Source organism: Pieris napi, chromosome 8 (assembly GCF_905475465.1).
Source record: "Pieris napi chromosome 8, ilPieNapi1.2, whole genome shotgun sequence".
NCBI classification, from domain to species: Eukaryota; Metazoa; Arthropoda; class Insecta; order Lepidoptera; family Pieridae; genus Pieris; species Pieris napi.
The window spans coordinates 7,719,660-7,735,406 of record NC_062241.1 but is presented as its reverse complement, the minus strand read 5'-3'; the positions used below and the strand labels follow the sequence as shown (position 1 = coordinate 7,735,406).

Genomic DNA, 15,747 nt, shown 5'->3' with positions numbered 1-15,747 from the left:
TACGTATTTACTTAAATCAAAATGCAATTTATATATTTTTTTTATATACAATATACAATATAATTTTTTTAAATACAATATATTTATATTCATGGGTCAAAATTAATGGAATTCAAATCTAAGATATTGTTACACGTAACATCACATTTGTATGAAATAAACGAGATGATCAATATTACAGTTTACCAGCTGCTTCTAATTAGCAATAAAACTACGCCTATATATCCTGGAATAGAGCTAGGCTATAAAAAGAAGAACGAACATAGTAAGTATCCATGTTTAAAGTAATGCTTAATTGTGAAGTCAACTCCCCCACAATCTACCCCTACATCAAGTCTTTTCTTATACCTACAAATCCTTGCGGTTATTTTCGAATACATTTAAATAACAAACATGCCTATCTTATCCGTTATTCATAAATATTGCCGTACTTTCTACAACTGAAATTGCGCACCCAATAATTATTAGATGTATAAAATTTAGCTTTATCTACCTAGTAATAATTTTATATAGACATTTAACATACTTAACCCTTTTTATATAATAATTAGGGGCAAAGCATGTCTCATTCAAATTTATTTACCTACAAAATCGTTAAAAAATATTAAAATGATAATCAATAAAGCACACTCACTAATAAATCCCACCCTTTTGTATTAGACTTTCTAGAGCTTTCGTAACGTGTCTACATTGAGCTGAAACTGAAAATGCGTGCGATCGTAGCGTTTCATTGCTACGTAATCAGCAAGAGTTCATTGTACTCGTATAAGCTTTTCCTGAATACACTGCTTTTATAGACGCTAATTTTAAATGAATTAAAAGCAATAAACACTCAATATTTTATGTATTAATAATTTAACCAGTGTTCAGTTCACTAGTTTTGTCGTATTGTTAAAAAAAATAAAATAAGCGTCTTCCTTACAATAGGATCGGCTGATAAACTTCAACGTGCTGAAAGGGCTAAACACTCACCTATTTTTTCCATGACCGATCTTGTAGAGCTCGACGTGCTTGAACTGAGCGTAAGTTGCCATTGTAATAACACGAGGTAACACTGATTGCCACTGCACGAAGATACAAACGTGTGTTCGCTGCACTTGCGGTCAGCTGACTGAGCGCGCGCGCCCGGTACCCTTGCTTAAGTCGATGCTACCACCCTCCGCCCGCACGACAAAAGTGAACCGCGCATGCGCCGTTCGCTCGCGTCGCTTCCGCTCTTCCTCTGTTTAGGGTTACGCAGAACAAATGCCTGAAACGGCATTGTCCGGCTGTTTGTCTAGACTGCCAAATCTCATGACTACCGATGCAAAAAAATTACCATATTTTTCAATACACGGTGACATTAACCCTTCATGACTTATGCAAGACAATATTCAGCCTTGCACGCCTTATCTTTCAACAGGAATAGAAAAACTCTAAGACCATTGACACATACATTTTAAATGAGGATGTTAATACTATATTTGTATCAGTACGGAATCCTTGTAAGTGTTGCTTAGGTATTAATTTCTTATTTTCCCTGCAGCACCTGGCCGTAACATATGCCAACTATCAGATGGCTAGTGTGAACAGATAGGAACTGGTTTGACGTTTACAAAAATGCCTCAATGATTGACGGAAAACAGGTATTTCCGCACGCGACAACTAACTCGTATAATAATGCCGATATTGCATGGATAAAAAGAGAATGCCAAGATAAGTGTATTAATTAGCTTACGTAAGTAATTTTTAATTATATTTAGTTTATAACGGCGATTTACTTTCGTTGGTTTTGACGTTGATCTTAGAAAGTTTGACTTTATCGCTGAAAAATCTACAGCAAATAAAAACAATTTTAAGTTAAGATAATTCACTTATCAATTAAAGACACGTGTTTTTTTAATAAATTAAATCGGCATCCTTTAAATAATTATATGAATTAAATAAGATATATAGGCTTAGTAATTAATTAATGGTACTTAAAGTTAAAACCTATAAACTAACCTAAACTTTAAGCTTATTTGTTTTAAGCACTAAAACCTTCTTTTATAAGTCAGTAAAAACCGAATGAATACCTAATTACTTCATAATGAATTGCCGCCGTAATCCGATACGATGTTGGCATTTCAAGAATCGTAATTTCTGCCTCACTTGATGGATTAATTCATAATCAGTATCTTGATCTTTTTACACTTAATATAACTTAAAAGATTTTATATATAGTCATAATATTATATGATCACCACAAACAATCATTAATTTATAGTGGTTTTCCCATCCCATCCAGTCCCATCATTTTGTCTTCCTAAAACCTCTATGAGCGAGAAATATAAAACCTGTATAAGTCATTTGTCACGCGTGAACCTCTATTAGAGATATCCAAATGTGCGTCTGTTATTGTTTTGTTACCTATAGTTCGAGGACCTCTATTCTATAATAGCCAATTGTGCGTACCGACTTGTTTGTCAAGCTTAATACAGTTCATAAACAGCAGTAGCTTAAAGGCATTGGAGACGCTTCACAAATTTTATGAATATGCGGCGGTTGATCAAACCATATTCATAGAATTTATAAACTTGAAAAACATACACAAAATTTAAAACAGAATCGCAAAAGACCAACAGATTTTTGCAAGTAAATGTTGTTATTAATTATGTTAAACATTTATGTTAAATTAAACAGCTACTACAATAAACTTGTAATAACCATACATACACGTATTTTGTTTCTAATTACGTCATATTTCTACCTCTATAGATAAGTGGGACAGACCCCTTCTGTAACTCTGTAAGCTAGAAACTCGGGTTAGTGAGAAACCTGTATTAGAAAAAATGAGATTGCGGTCTCTTTAACTCTCACTTAATCAATAATACAAAAAAAATAATCCAGGTTCTGTACTATATGACTAAACGCCATGCTTTAAAACATAAAAAAATTAATCTAAATGTAACTCATAAATTATATTCACCAAATGTATATGACTAATCTAATTGTGTCAATAATAAGCAATAAAATATTTTTTTATAACGGATATTGTCTTTATGCCTAATCCTTTCCACAAACTTGACTATTGTCTTTCAAAGGCCATCAATCTTCCGAGCGGCACACGTCAAACAGTCCGAGCTTCCCAGTTTCATCACTTGCCCATTACAACATATAATTTGAACTACAATTTCACGCTACAAACCAACAAACAAACTGAACTGAACCTTAAATAAAAGACAATTCATTTCAATATCGAATGACAAAGCTTAATCTATTCTAAGTTGATTTTCATAGGCGTGTTGCAGTCGAATGCATTTATCTGAATACAGCGTAGAAAGCAATTTCACCGAAATATTTGTTTACCTCAAATTTCCTGTGTTTTGAATCACTGGCTCGTGCCTTACTTTATGAAAGTTAATTATAAGATTCTAACATTCACAGCACTTTGAGATATTACTTTTGAAGCTGGAGGCTGGATATTACTTAGAATATATAGGTGAAGCAAATTTACGAATACATATTTTTAATTAATCCTAATTGTTTTACAATTATATTGACCATATCATTTATATTTGTCGATTAGTGAAAGGTTTCGTCACCTTATTTATATACCTAAGCCTCAAATATGTTATGTAATATGTATTTTAAAATTGTATTGTGAAAACACAACACAAGGTTCCTTATGAATTACAATATTGTAGGAATATATTACTTAAAAATATTCCAGAATATATTAGATAAAAACATTGTTATTGTTTTTGTTATAATTTTAATTAAAATTTAAAAAAATAAAGACATTATATAAAAGACACGATTTTTTGTGAATTTCATTGTATATGTATTGTGAAAAATGCAACAAAGATAGCATAACGAATATTTTCAAACATTCCACGGTGCAATTATTGCTATCTATTTGTTTTGGTCGGAAGACTTTAATTTTTCCGCTTTCCGATATTGCATCATTTTTAATTATTGTGCATAGACTAAATATAAACACTAATGGTATTTCCTAAATTGCCTAGATCAATTTTCCTTGTATATTTTAATTACATATAATTAATTAGTAAATAATTTTCCGTAAATACAAATTTCTATATATAATTGTGGTCGGAGTATAATGCCTTGTATCATCAAGACAACCTTCGGGATAAGGAAGTGCGTTATGATGTGTTTGTTGTTTATGAACGCAAACTTTGTAACCATACCTAAAAACTATCTGTTTTTAATTATTTGAGGTATTTTGTATTATACATATCAAGAGTTATCTGTCCCAGAAGCAGAATTCAAGAATTAGCAGAAAATTTATCAGCTGTGGAACTATGTAGGTCACCCTCTCTTTTATATAGCAAATTCAATAAACAAATTTTTATTATGGATAAATTAATTTGCAAAATTTTACAAACACTGAAATTGTGTTGATTTTTGTACATAAACATGTAAATCGGAGTTACTTATATTAAATAATAACTGTTTCTATATTCCAATCAAATTAATTTCTTAAGGACATACCCAAAAATGGGCCTTAAAGAAGACAAGTATATCACAATAATTTTCTTCTCAGACTTACGGACAGACCGCGACAGACGGCGTATTACGGGCGAATTTCATGCAACTGTAGTTAAGTGGTTTTTTTTTATGTAATAGGAGGCAAACGGGCAGGAGGCTCACCTGATGTTAAGTGATACCGCCGCCCATGGACGCTCACTATGCCAGGAGGCTTGCAAGTGCGTTGCCGGCCTTTCAAGAATTGGGACGCTCTTTTCTTGAAGGACCCTAAGTCGTATTGGTTCGTAAATACTTCAGTGGGCAGCTGGTTCCACATAGTGGTGGTGCGCGGCAAAAACTGCCTTAGAAAACGCTCAGTTATGGAACGACGGACGTCGAGGTGTGTGATCGATTCCCTACTTCCTATGTAATGGAACAGACACAAATATCCATCCTATTCCATAGTGGTTACTATCTACTAAACTAAATCACCTAAGAATTTCCACGGCACTTGACCTAAAAGATAATTTTCAATTCAGACCCTCACCTCCTCATTGTTTCGTGCCCACCGTAATTTGTTCTAGGTCGTCTCTAATCTTCAGCATGAATTAACTAGGCATTTCAGTTATAAATACTTAAAGAACCCTATCACGATCTTAAATGTTTATCGTTATACAGACTTTTAGCTAAATGTCTAATTTACTAATGTTGTATAAATTTGTACTCAATTTGTAAATGTATAACTAATATTGTATGTGTTTAACTTGTTTTAATATTAACGATTACAAAATAACTCATTAAGTACCCAAAACGATTTCCACATGATTAATTCTGACAAATGAGATCACGATTGGATCATTCAAAAGTCACATTCATTTGACAACTATTAGATCAATTCCCTATCACTTCCAAACTTGTTCTGGTTCATAATATTTAACATATTAAAAATGTGTAGTAGTTTATACTTAATAAGTAACGAATATTTATTTATGAATATTTCGCGAAACGTCATCATGTAATTCATGCAGCTTTCAAAAACTATATGACAAAAACACGGTAACGAAGACGGTATTATAATTAAGGACTTAAGGACCACCGATGTTGAAAATTCTTTGCTAAGTAGAATGCTTTATTCCTGAATGACTTTAATTTATTGTATTTCCGTTTCCATGTCAATGAAGTCACGCATGCTAATAATAATAATTTATGGCTTTTAACCCTTATATCGGTATTGACCTAAGATTGCAATACATACTTTATGTTATTATTTTTGCAGTTTCACCGATCAATTTTTCATGGAAAGATCGGCCTTCTGTGTTTTCGATTTTCATCATTTTCTATTTTTTAGTCATACCGGTTTCACCGTATTCATGTCAAGCCAGTGGCGTAACAATAGGGTGGCAGTGCTGGCAAAATCCCACGGGCCCCAGACCCAAGAGGGCCCCTGCCCAAGAGATATTATGTTCTATTGATGAATGTGAAGTCTCCAATACGCATTGGGCTAGCGCGGGGACTACAGACCATTCTCTCTCGCCTAAGAGAGGAGGCCTATGGGCTATGGCCATTAGTGGGACATATACAACGTTGAAATCTCGCATTTTATTAAAATTAAACAACATGACGATTTTTACTGATAGGGCCCCATCAAAAGAATTGGCCACGGGCCCCAGATGGTATAATTGCCACTGTGTAAAGGCGAGATTTTAATGCGCTATCGGCCGGGTTGTGAGTCCCAACACTGACGCGGAGTCAACAGCTAGTATTAAATAAAATTCATTCCGAGTTGTAACTTATAGCGTGTGGTGTCTACACTTATAATCATAAGTATTTAGAAACAGAGCAAAAGCAGTAAACATATCAAGAGAAAGTCTTAAAATATTGCATGCAATTTGCCCTTAATGTGACTTTTAAAACAGTTATTTAAAAGTGACCTTCGTTATTATAACTCGTGATAAGTAGCCTTTTCAAAATTTTAAATTAAAGAAATAAAGAATGCATTGTAAGAAACAAAATATAGAAAGTTGTATTACTTTATTTAGGGTACTATCTTTAACTTAAAAAGTATAGTCTTTATTTGTAACTTGTGAAGATTCTAATAACATTAGCGATTCCAATAGCAATATTAAGTGTAGGTAACTTTCAAGTTTCGACATCTGCGCTAAGGATATTGAAAGAACTAGAAAAGACTCCTGGAGATTTTTAGTATTCCAGCCAACGCAATCGTTTAGTTTCTCAAGACGGACGCTTGATGTTACGTTGTTGACATCGGATTGTTGTGTTACGGTTTTTTAATGAGAGTCAAATAGGTAATTTTAATAGCAACGAAAGATCCGTATTACTCATATTTGTCACATTCTTCTTTCCAAAGACAAAATGTAGAAAAATTTTCATAGTTATTTGAGGCTTTCTAAATAAGGCTCTAAAGGATATATATTAGTGTACTATATTATATAATACTTTATCCCTTTATCCTTCGTCATATGATGCCAACATATTAAAACACCCTACCACTGCGTTTTGCTACCGGAAATAGTTCGTAAGTAAAAAGAGCACGCAAACTAATGTTATTGCTTTGACATTTATCGATGTTACTCTATGGTATTCTTACATCATAGGAAACTCATTAGAAGGCAAGAATACGCAGCTAATAACTTTTACCTTAATGTCAGCTCTATATTCCCACGCATGATTTCAGGGTTTTCACTCTGCTTAAACTATAGCTTTTATTAAAATAAGTATATTCACAAAACAGTATCTTACGCATTATTTAGAAGTGGCTGAATTGAAATACCAGAAAACATGCGTTGATTGTCTGATATTTCAGAAATTACTTTAACTTTAAGGTTAATTGGACTTAAATTCTTATCTGATAACAAGTAAACAGTCGATAAAATTAAAACCCTGTCGACAGCCCTGAATTTAATCGTTCAGTGCATTATCGTAGTGTAAATCGCGGCGAACGCGTTATCGTCGGCGCGTGCGCACGAACCTTGATCGCCATCTGCGAGTGAACAAGTGTCCCGCGGAGTCATTAGAGGTACTAGTGCACACACTGAGGGCTCCGTGTAATAAGGGGGTATCCCTTTAAAACAGAATCCATTCACATTCAATACAATCAAATTTTACATGAGTGCATGTCACATGTTTGAAGTATTATATTGCAATATGTAGTATAAATATGCCACGGAAAATATATAAGTAATTTGCTTTAACTTAATCTACTTAAGGGCAACTAAGAACGTGCATTTAAAGTCCATCTCGTGATGCAGAATCCATTAAGCTTTCACTATTTACTCCAAAATCGTGGAGTTTTATGAATATTTTACGTAACGCTATCACGAAATTCATGCAGCAGATTCTACGAGAACATACAATAAAGTATAATTTATATAAAAGAATTACTTTATCGTAATAAATATATAAGGTAATAATCAAAAACTTTTTACAAAGCCCTTTAAACAATTTCTTACTTCTTTCTTCTCATCGGTTCAGAATATGTAAGAGATGCAGCGAGATACTTCATAGTTATAATTTTTACCTGCAATATGGCAAATTCTAAATAAGTTTATATTTTAGCAAATAGAGGATGCTGCAAAACCTCAGGTCGACATTTCCCAAGCATCTTCTATGTTTGCATCGATAGTACCTATAGCCAATTCGAATTGACACTTTTAGCTTAAATTTGGACGTATTAGCCAATAATAATAATATAAATTTATGTCACAATTATCTAAATCCAAAAGTTTATATACACATGTAGTACTTTAACAAAGCTGACCGGCTCAACGGAATTGAATAAAATTTGGTACGTACGTAACTGGGTATCTACATACAGAAACCGGCGAAAGTTTGTATGTAGTTGAGTACCATAACTACCTTATATATGTTAACGTAAAATTGTAAACACCGTTAGATTGTAATCTATCTCGCGAGATTATAAACTGTCGAAAGATTGTGAACCTCAGCATACTGCTTACAATTTAACGTATTATTATTCGGTAGATTGTACTACACTAACTTAGTTATCATTCAAACTTCTTTGGTCAATTACAGATTAATTTTACTTCCCAACAAATTCATATAACTACCGAATAATAATACCTTAAATTGTAAGCAGTTCGTTGAGGTTCACAATCTTTCGACAGTTTACAATCTCGCGAGATATATTACAATCTAACGGTGTTTACAATTTTACGGTGACATATATACCCTTAACTATAAAGTGAACAATAGCATAATTATTAATTCATTAAGATGTGATAATTTATTACTAAGGATACTATGAGGCGGTAAAGGTTTCCAATTATTTATGAACTGGATTAGCATTGTCAAGATGAGCTATGACCATTCTCCTTTATTGCTACTAATAAAATAGTAGGTCAAACAGACTTATAGTACACACTACACAGTCTCAGTCTGTCACTATTATACGCTGTATTCGGTGTCGTGTTAATTATAGAGATGTTAATTTTTTTTTTAAATTTACATGTTGTACAACACAAACGAATAGCATTTGCTTATAAATTATTTTTTTTAAATATAAGAAAATACTACCGTCAACCTTTTAGGTATATATGATATACCATCGCTATAACAATGAACTGCTGAATCAGTACTACGTTATCAGCAGCAGTAATAATAATAAACTTTATTAATAACAAAGTAAGTAAAGAGAAGAATTTTGACTATACGCAAAGTAACGTTTATTATATTTTCGAAATACGAAATACAACTGTGCTGGACACAATGCAGAAGAACAAAGAAGTGCTTATGACGGTTAAGAAAAAGAAACTTGAGTATTTCAGACACGTTTTACGTAACTCCAAAAAATATGAGCTCCTTCAACTAATCATACAAGGCAAAGTGGCAGGCTGAAGGAGACCTGGCCGCAGGGCGCAGACGCACGTCCTGGTTGAAAAACTTAAGACAATGGTTTGGTCAAAGCACCAAGTCATTGTTTAGAAGCGCGGCATTTAAAATCAAACTAGCTATGATGATCGCCAACCTTCGCAAGAAGATGGCACTATAAGAAGAAGAAGAACGTTTATTATCTTCTTAAATCCATTTAAAATGTATGCCATATTTTTTAACATATAAAACTGTTATCTGTTCAAATTGTATATGTCTAAATGTGAATTTACTTGTTAGCTTTTAATTAATTATGTTGAAACTCAAATAAGCTATTGTATACAAAAAAAAGTTACTAAATGTCAACCCTTTAATTCTTACTTTAGGCATTAAAAAACAAAGACTAATTCGAAAGTGACGTTTCAATCACGCATTTCACTCTTTGTTTAATTATAGTGACAAAATTAAGCTATTCTAACCTTTATTGTATTCAAATTAAGTTTTATAATCCTCAATGGAATTTCGAACAATTAACACTAGAGCTTAATGATGACAATTTAATTGTTAAGTTAAAAAGCGTTCTATTCACCTGTCCTTTCTCGTCAATTTTACAATAGAACATGTCATTTATCATATCTATTTAACTTTTGAAGAGAAACAATTGTTTATTTTTATAAGGTATATGTGATCCTAGGATACTGTTATTATAGTATAATTAATCACACGCTTTTAAGTTCTTAATTTTCTGTACTGTCTTGAGGGACTTTAAAACAAAATTGTGCCTAGTTCACTTTTAGGTGTATGTCTGGTGCCTTAACCAATAAGTCAGTTAATAAACATAAGTAAGTAAATATAAAATATATCAAACTATGGTAATTCATCAATATAAATAGAGTTCTGTTTATCAACGTCTTTGAGTAGGATTTTTGTATTAACTTTTATACGTGTAGAATTGTATCTAATAGAAATCTGACTTGCGTAATTCTTGTGTTTCTTTTTCTTTTGTATTGCATCGCTATTCGCTATTCATGCATCTGTAAGATTAGCTATTTAGTGTTTAGTTTTTTATTAAAAATTAGTTTTGTATTACTTTAGATTAAGGTTTTATATATTATTTTTATATAACAATACTTGCACTCATCGTTTTCCGTTTTTTAGTTTTTCTCTTACTAGGGTTGCCTGAAAGAGATCGGTTATTAGCGATAAGGCCGTCCGTTGCGTCCCTTGTATTTTTTATCTATTGTGTTATGTGTTTCTTTTATTTTTATTGCAACGAAGTGTGAATAAATAAAAATCTGTAATTTGTATGAAAACACAGAACTTCTATATATAAATAATTAATCACACGCTTTTAAGTTCTTAATTAAATGTATTGTGTTGAGGGACTTAAAACAACATTGTGGCTAGTACACTTTTAGGTGTATGTCTGGTGCCTTAACCAATAAGCCAGTTAATAATAAGTTAAGAATTAGAAATGGAGCGGTGAATTTCTATTGAAAACTATACAATTAGCTCTTTGTAGGCGTTTAGTGAAATTTTCGCGTCATATCGCTATTTTCCACTAGCAGTCGAACACCACAAACCGCAAATGATTAATGCATGCTTCGATAAAAGGTGGTAACAACGGTTAATTCGATAAATCATTACAGTGAAACGTTTCCCCTTTGGTTTTATGGGTCACGTACTATAACGAACGTGCACTATCTTTGAACAAAGAGTGACGCGTGCCAATTTTGGTCAAACTTTTATTAAATAAGTACGAACCCGATTTACGTACATAATTCTCCAATGTTTCGGGTTTTATCTAACTATGACGCTTATTATGAGAATATTGATATTTTCCAGGTGGAAAATATTTGGTGAGGTCACCAAAGAGGATGTTAGAAAATATTTGATGAGGCGGGAAGACTTTGACTTACCAGTAAAAATTTAGTTTTTCTTTGAAATATTAAGTATTAATTGTCGTTTGTTTAATATTAAATTTCATTTTTTTTGTTCTATTAATGTACTTCCTTATGTTTTCTGTTTCATATATATTGTTTATCTATATAATCTGTTTTGGCTTTGTATATTGTCTGAGTGTTTTATTTCATAATATGTATGTTAGCTGTAATATTACTAAAAAATAAATAATACTAAACATACCGAGTGTGCTACAACCATTTTAGTTTCAGATTTCTGTATCTGTTTCGTGATCATTTCTAATAGGCAAGTAGTTGCGTGCGGTGTTAAATGCGCACTTAGACAGACAGACCATTGGTGCACAGCCAAGGATCGAACCTACGACCCCAGTGATGAGTCGCACGTTGAAACCATTAGATTTGCTTTAAAGATAACACGTAATCTTCCTTCTATTATTTACTCTCACATGTGACGAGCTTGGTGCCTTTAGTATAAATTAATAATGAGTACAAATTAAATAATTACACTTCCAAGCCAACAAATAAAAACTCAACTTTCATCCAATATAAAATATTTATTTCCATGTCTTTTTACTCTTAAAACGAATTTTCAAGCATTCATTTCAAGTTGCACAACATAATAACAAAACATTGCATAATCATTATTGGGCAAAGAAAAATGATATGTGTAATTGTAGGTGAGTTAATAATTATCGTCTCAAAAACAACGCATCAAATTAACAGGTTCTGTATACGTGCCCTAGTATTCTGACAGGTATAGAACAACAGCTGTATAATTAATACAACCTCTTTATTATTCATGTACAATATAGCTGGTGGGTTTTAAAAGAAAGATTATTACTTTTTGTTTCGAGCGCGTTCACTCTAAGGCACTTCTTTCAGGCGCGACAACCAATATTGATAATTTTATTTAATGGGCAACTTGGCAATCCCTCTTCTACACCTGACGCACATTTTCAGATCTAACTTGCTTGCGATTGTTAAGTTAAATGGTTTGCCAAAATAGTAAATATTGACAAAGAAAAGAAAAAATAAATAAGACATAGTTGGTGCAGCGAAGGTTCAAACATACAAACAGTTGAAAATCGCATGCTGAACCACTAACTTATATCATAATAATAAAAATAATCGACCATAATAGTATCGCTTTTCACAATGAACTGTTTTTGTTGCCCTATCATTGAACTATGGTTTCCAAGAATATATTTTCCTCGTTTAAATTTACGTCGCATAAAGCATTTTAAATTATCGATCATATTTTACCTGAAACAAAAACTTAGAAAGGTTGAAAGACCCGTCGTAACATCATGTTATCTCAACATAAATGGAAAATATTCCTATTTAAATTGAATAATTTCGCAATGATCTTACAGCTATTATAACTACTTGCGTCATATTATTACAGAATTATATCAAGTTTTTAAGTAATCCGGACTTCCGACCTTTCCTCTAATAATTTTATTAGTCGAATTATTGCATGATTTGTCTCGTCCATTAACCTACAAACTAAGCAATACACACTTTTATTACATTCTTTCGATCTTTGCACTAATAATACGTACTGTCTGCGATATTCTTTGATACAATAAATATTTATGTGTTATAAAACGAGATTTTCTAACTATGCATTGAAAAGCTTTCAGCTTACTTAGAGCAAAATACTAAAATTCACTCTTCGTAATTCATATAGGTAGCTTTAATTGTTTTACAACTATTGCATATATATGTGGTTTTCTTTAACAACTATTCTCTAGAAAAATATTTATTGGATTAAAGCAACATACACAAAAAAAGAAATACAAAAACCCAATTATTCCAAAAAATGTGCCGAACGCAATAAGTTGGTAATATAGAAAACTACTAAACCAACTAGTTATAGAACTAATTAGCCAGTATTATAATAATGTTAAAAAAAGTCACATATCCCTTAACATTGAAAAAAAGTATGTTCCAGCTAAACTCTTGTCTAACACGTTTTGCTTTGAAGCAATCTACTTAGGGCTGGGATTACAAAATTGCGAACGTAATAAGCCGATGGATCGACTCGTCCGATATCGTTAAATTGTTTCAGTAATTACTTATATGCAATTTACCACAATCTTATTTATTATTTTTATCTATTTTCCAATATACTTAATGTTCTTCAGGGGATTTATATGTTAGTAAACTCAGGTTTTAATTCAAGAATGCTATTAGCCTCATAAAAAAAATTGTAAGCTACGATTATGTAGTAATATGATCAAAATATGGAAAGAGTTATTTAGACAACCAAAGAAGATACGAATTTATTAAACGAGGAAAGAAGACTGAAAAAAAAAAATATGTTCCGCGTATAACCTCGCTCTCGCTACGGTGTCAAAGACTGTTTACTTAATGTTTGGGTGGAATTAGCTCTCTAATGCCAATTCCAATAGTTTTATTACACACACACATGCACATGCACATGTCGCAAACTTAATTACGAGCACTTACTATTAAAACTGGATAGATTAAAGGGAAGCCTGCGGGCTTTAGTTGCCTTCAAAAATAACACAACAATGACTCAAATAGGGATGGTACACATACCAAAAGCCTTATCTTTAAAAATAACTACACATTCCAATGTGACTCATAAAACTTCATACTGCCTATGTTAATACTCGTAGAAGACATTAGTTTTGTGAAAGTATGCTCAGGTCTAATGGTAAGATTCAGAGTGTAGATTTAGCGCGATCTCGGACGTCCGTATGTTAAAATCCATGACGTTTTGATATAGAAATCAATTCCAATTAATAATTTCCTTGAATGGCAACGAATACTTTCCTACTTTCAATTTATTCATCAGTTGTAGGTCTTTAGCCTTTACGCTTCGCGCTGTTATCTCAGTATTCTGAAGCAAATTGTCTGTTTAGAGAGCGTTGTAGATCGGCAGATAGCACCGACATTGTTCGGCCTGCTGACCGACCCTAGGTAACATTCTCTTATTATCGCTAATTTAATTTCAATTTTGCATAATGGGTATGGGGAAGAGAAATCCGAGTACAACTATAATTTAATCTAATATTTAAGAGCACGATGCTCTATAGTTTAGCGATTCATATTTTATTAAGGCAACATTGAAGCATTGAAGTTCGGTGATTTTTTACACATCATACAAATTACATATTTTTATTTATTCACACTTCGTTGCAATAAAAATAAAAAAAAACACAAATAACACAATAAATAAAAATTTAAAACGGGCAACGGGCGGCCTTATCGCCAATAAGCGATCTCTTCCAGGCAACCCTAGTAAGAGAAAAAATAAAAAAATAAAAATGATAAGTGCAAGAAGTGCAGAACCAAATGTTATATAAAATATATATAATACCTTAATCTAAAGTAATACAAAAAAATATTAATAACAAACTCAACACTAAATAGCAAATCTTACAGATTCGTGAATAGCGAATAGCGATGCAATACAAAAGAAAAGGAAACACAAGAATTACTCAAGTCAGATTTCTATTAGATACAATTCTACACGTATAATATATAAATGATATAATATTAGGAATATATTAAGGAGAGTGTTGGCCTAGTGGCATCAGCGTGCGACTCTCATATCTGAGGTCGTAGGTTCGATCCCCGGCTGTGCACCAATGGAATTTCTTTCTATGTGCGCATTTAACATTTGCTCAAACGGTGAAGGAAAACATCGTGAGGAAACCGACATGTCTTAGATCCTAAAAGTCGACGGCGTGTGTCAGGCACAGGAGGCTGATCACCTACTTATCTACTTATAAAAAATTATCATGAAACAGATTCAGAAATCTGAGACCGAGACCTAAAGAGGACAGGAAACTGATTTATTATTTCTACACATAGAAAAGATAATACAAAAATCGTACACAAGACATTGATAAACAGAACTCAATTTACATTGATGAATTACCATAGTTTGATATATTTTATATTTACAAATAAGGATATCATAGCCTTTATACATTTCTTTTATAAGTTAGCTCATTGACCCAGGAATAATATATTCAATGACTGTCCACATATAATCCTACAAAATAACAAGTTTCTATACCTGTGAGGGATAGAGATTTATACCCAACTATGCTTATTTTATCAAGTGAGATAAACCGTGTAACAAATGGACAAAATGCACGCAATTTTGTATCAAAATACTGCATATTAAATTTCCAATTAGAGACGTTATTCATTTATTTATTGCTGTTGCAAGACTGTATTTTATTTGTTCACAATAAACAAAACTAGATAATCTAATATATAAAATTCTCGTGTCGCGGTGTTTGTAGTTAAACTCCTCCGAAACGGCTTGACCGATCCTCATGAAATTTTGTGTGCATATTGGGTATGTCTGAGAATCGGACAACATCTATTTTTCATCCCCCTAAATGTTAAGGGTAGTCCACCACTATTTTTTTTTTTAATTTTTAGATAAATTATTTCTTTTTTATTTTTTCCCCTATTTTTTATTATAAATGATACATGGCAAAACGACGTTTGCCGGATCAGCTAGTTATTTTATATTATTGTC

At 32.3% G+C, this 15,747-nt stretch overlaps 1 protein-coding gene across 4 annotated transcripts in view; it reads right to left on the bottom strand.

Annotated features, from left to right (window-relative positions):
* LOC125051596 (microtubule-associated protein Jupiter) overlaps positions 1-15,747 on the bottom strand; it is a 92,308-nt gene that overhangs the window by 42,050 nt on the left and 34,511 nt on the right. Inside the window, exon 1 of one of the 4 annotated variants that reach the window (XM_047652024.1) lies at positions 973-1,132. The exons of the other annotated variants lie outside the window; for them this stretch is intronic. Within the exon in view, the coding sequence (XP_047507980.1) occupies positions 973-1,034 (62 nt within the window). The 5' untranslated portion in view covers positions 1,035-1,132. Of the gene's footprint in view, positions 1-972; positions 1,133-15,747 lie in introns of those variants that run through there. 4 annotated transcript variants of the gene reach the window in all.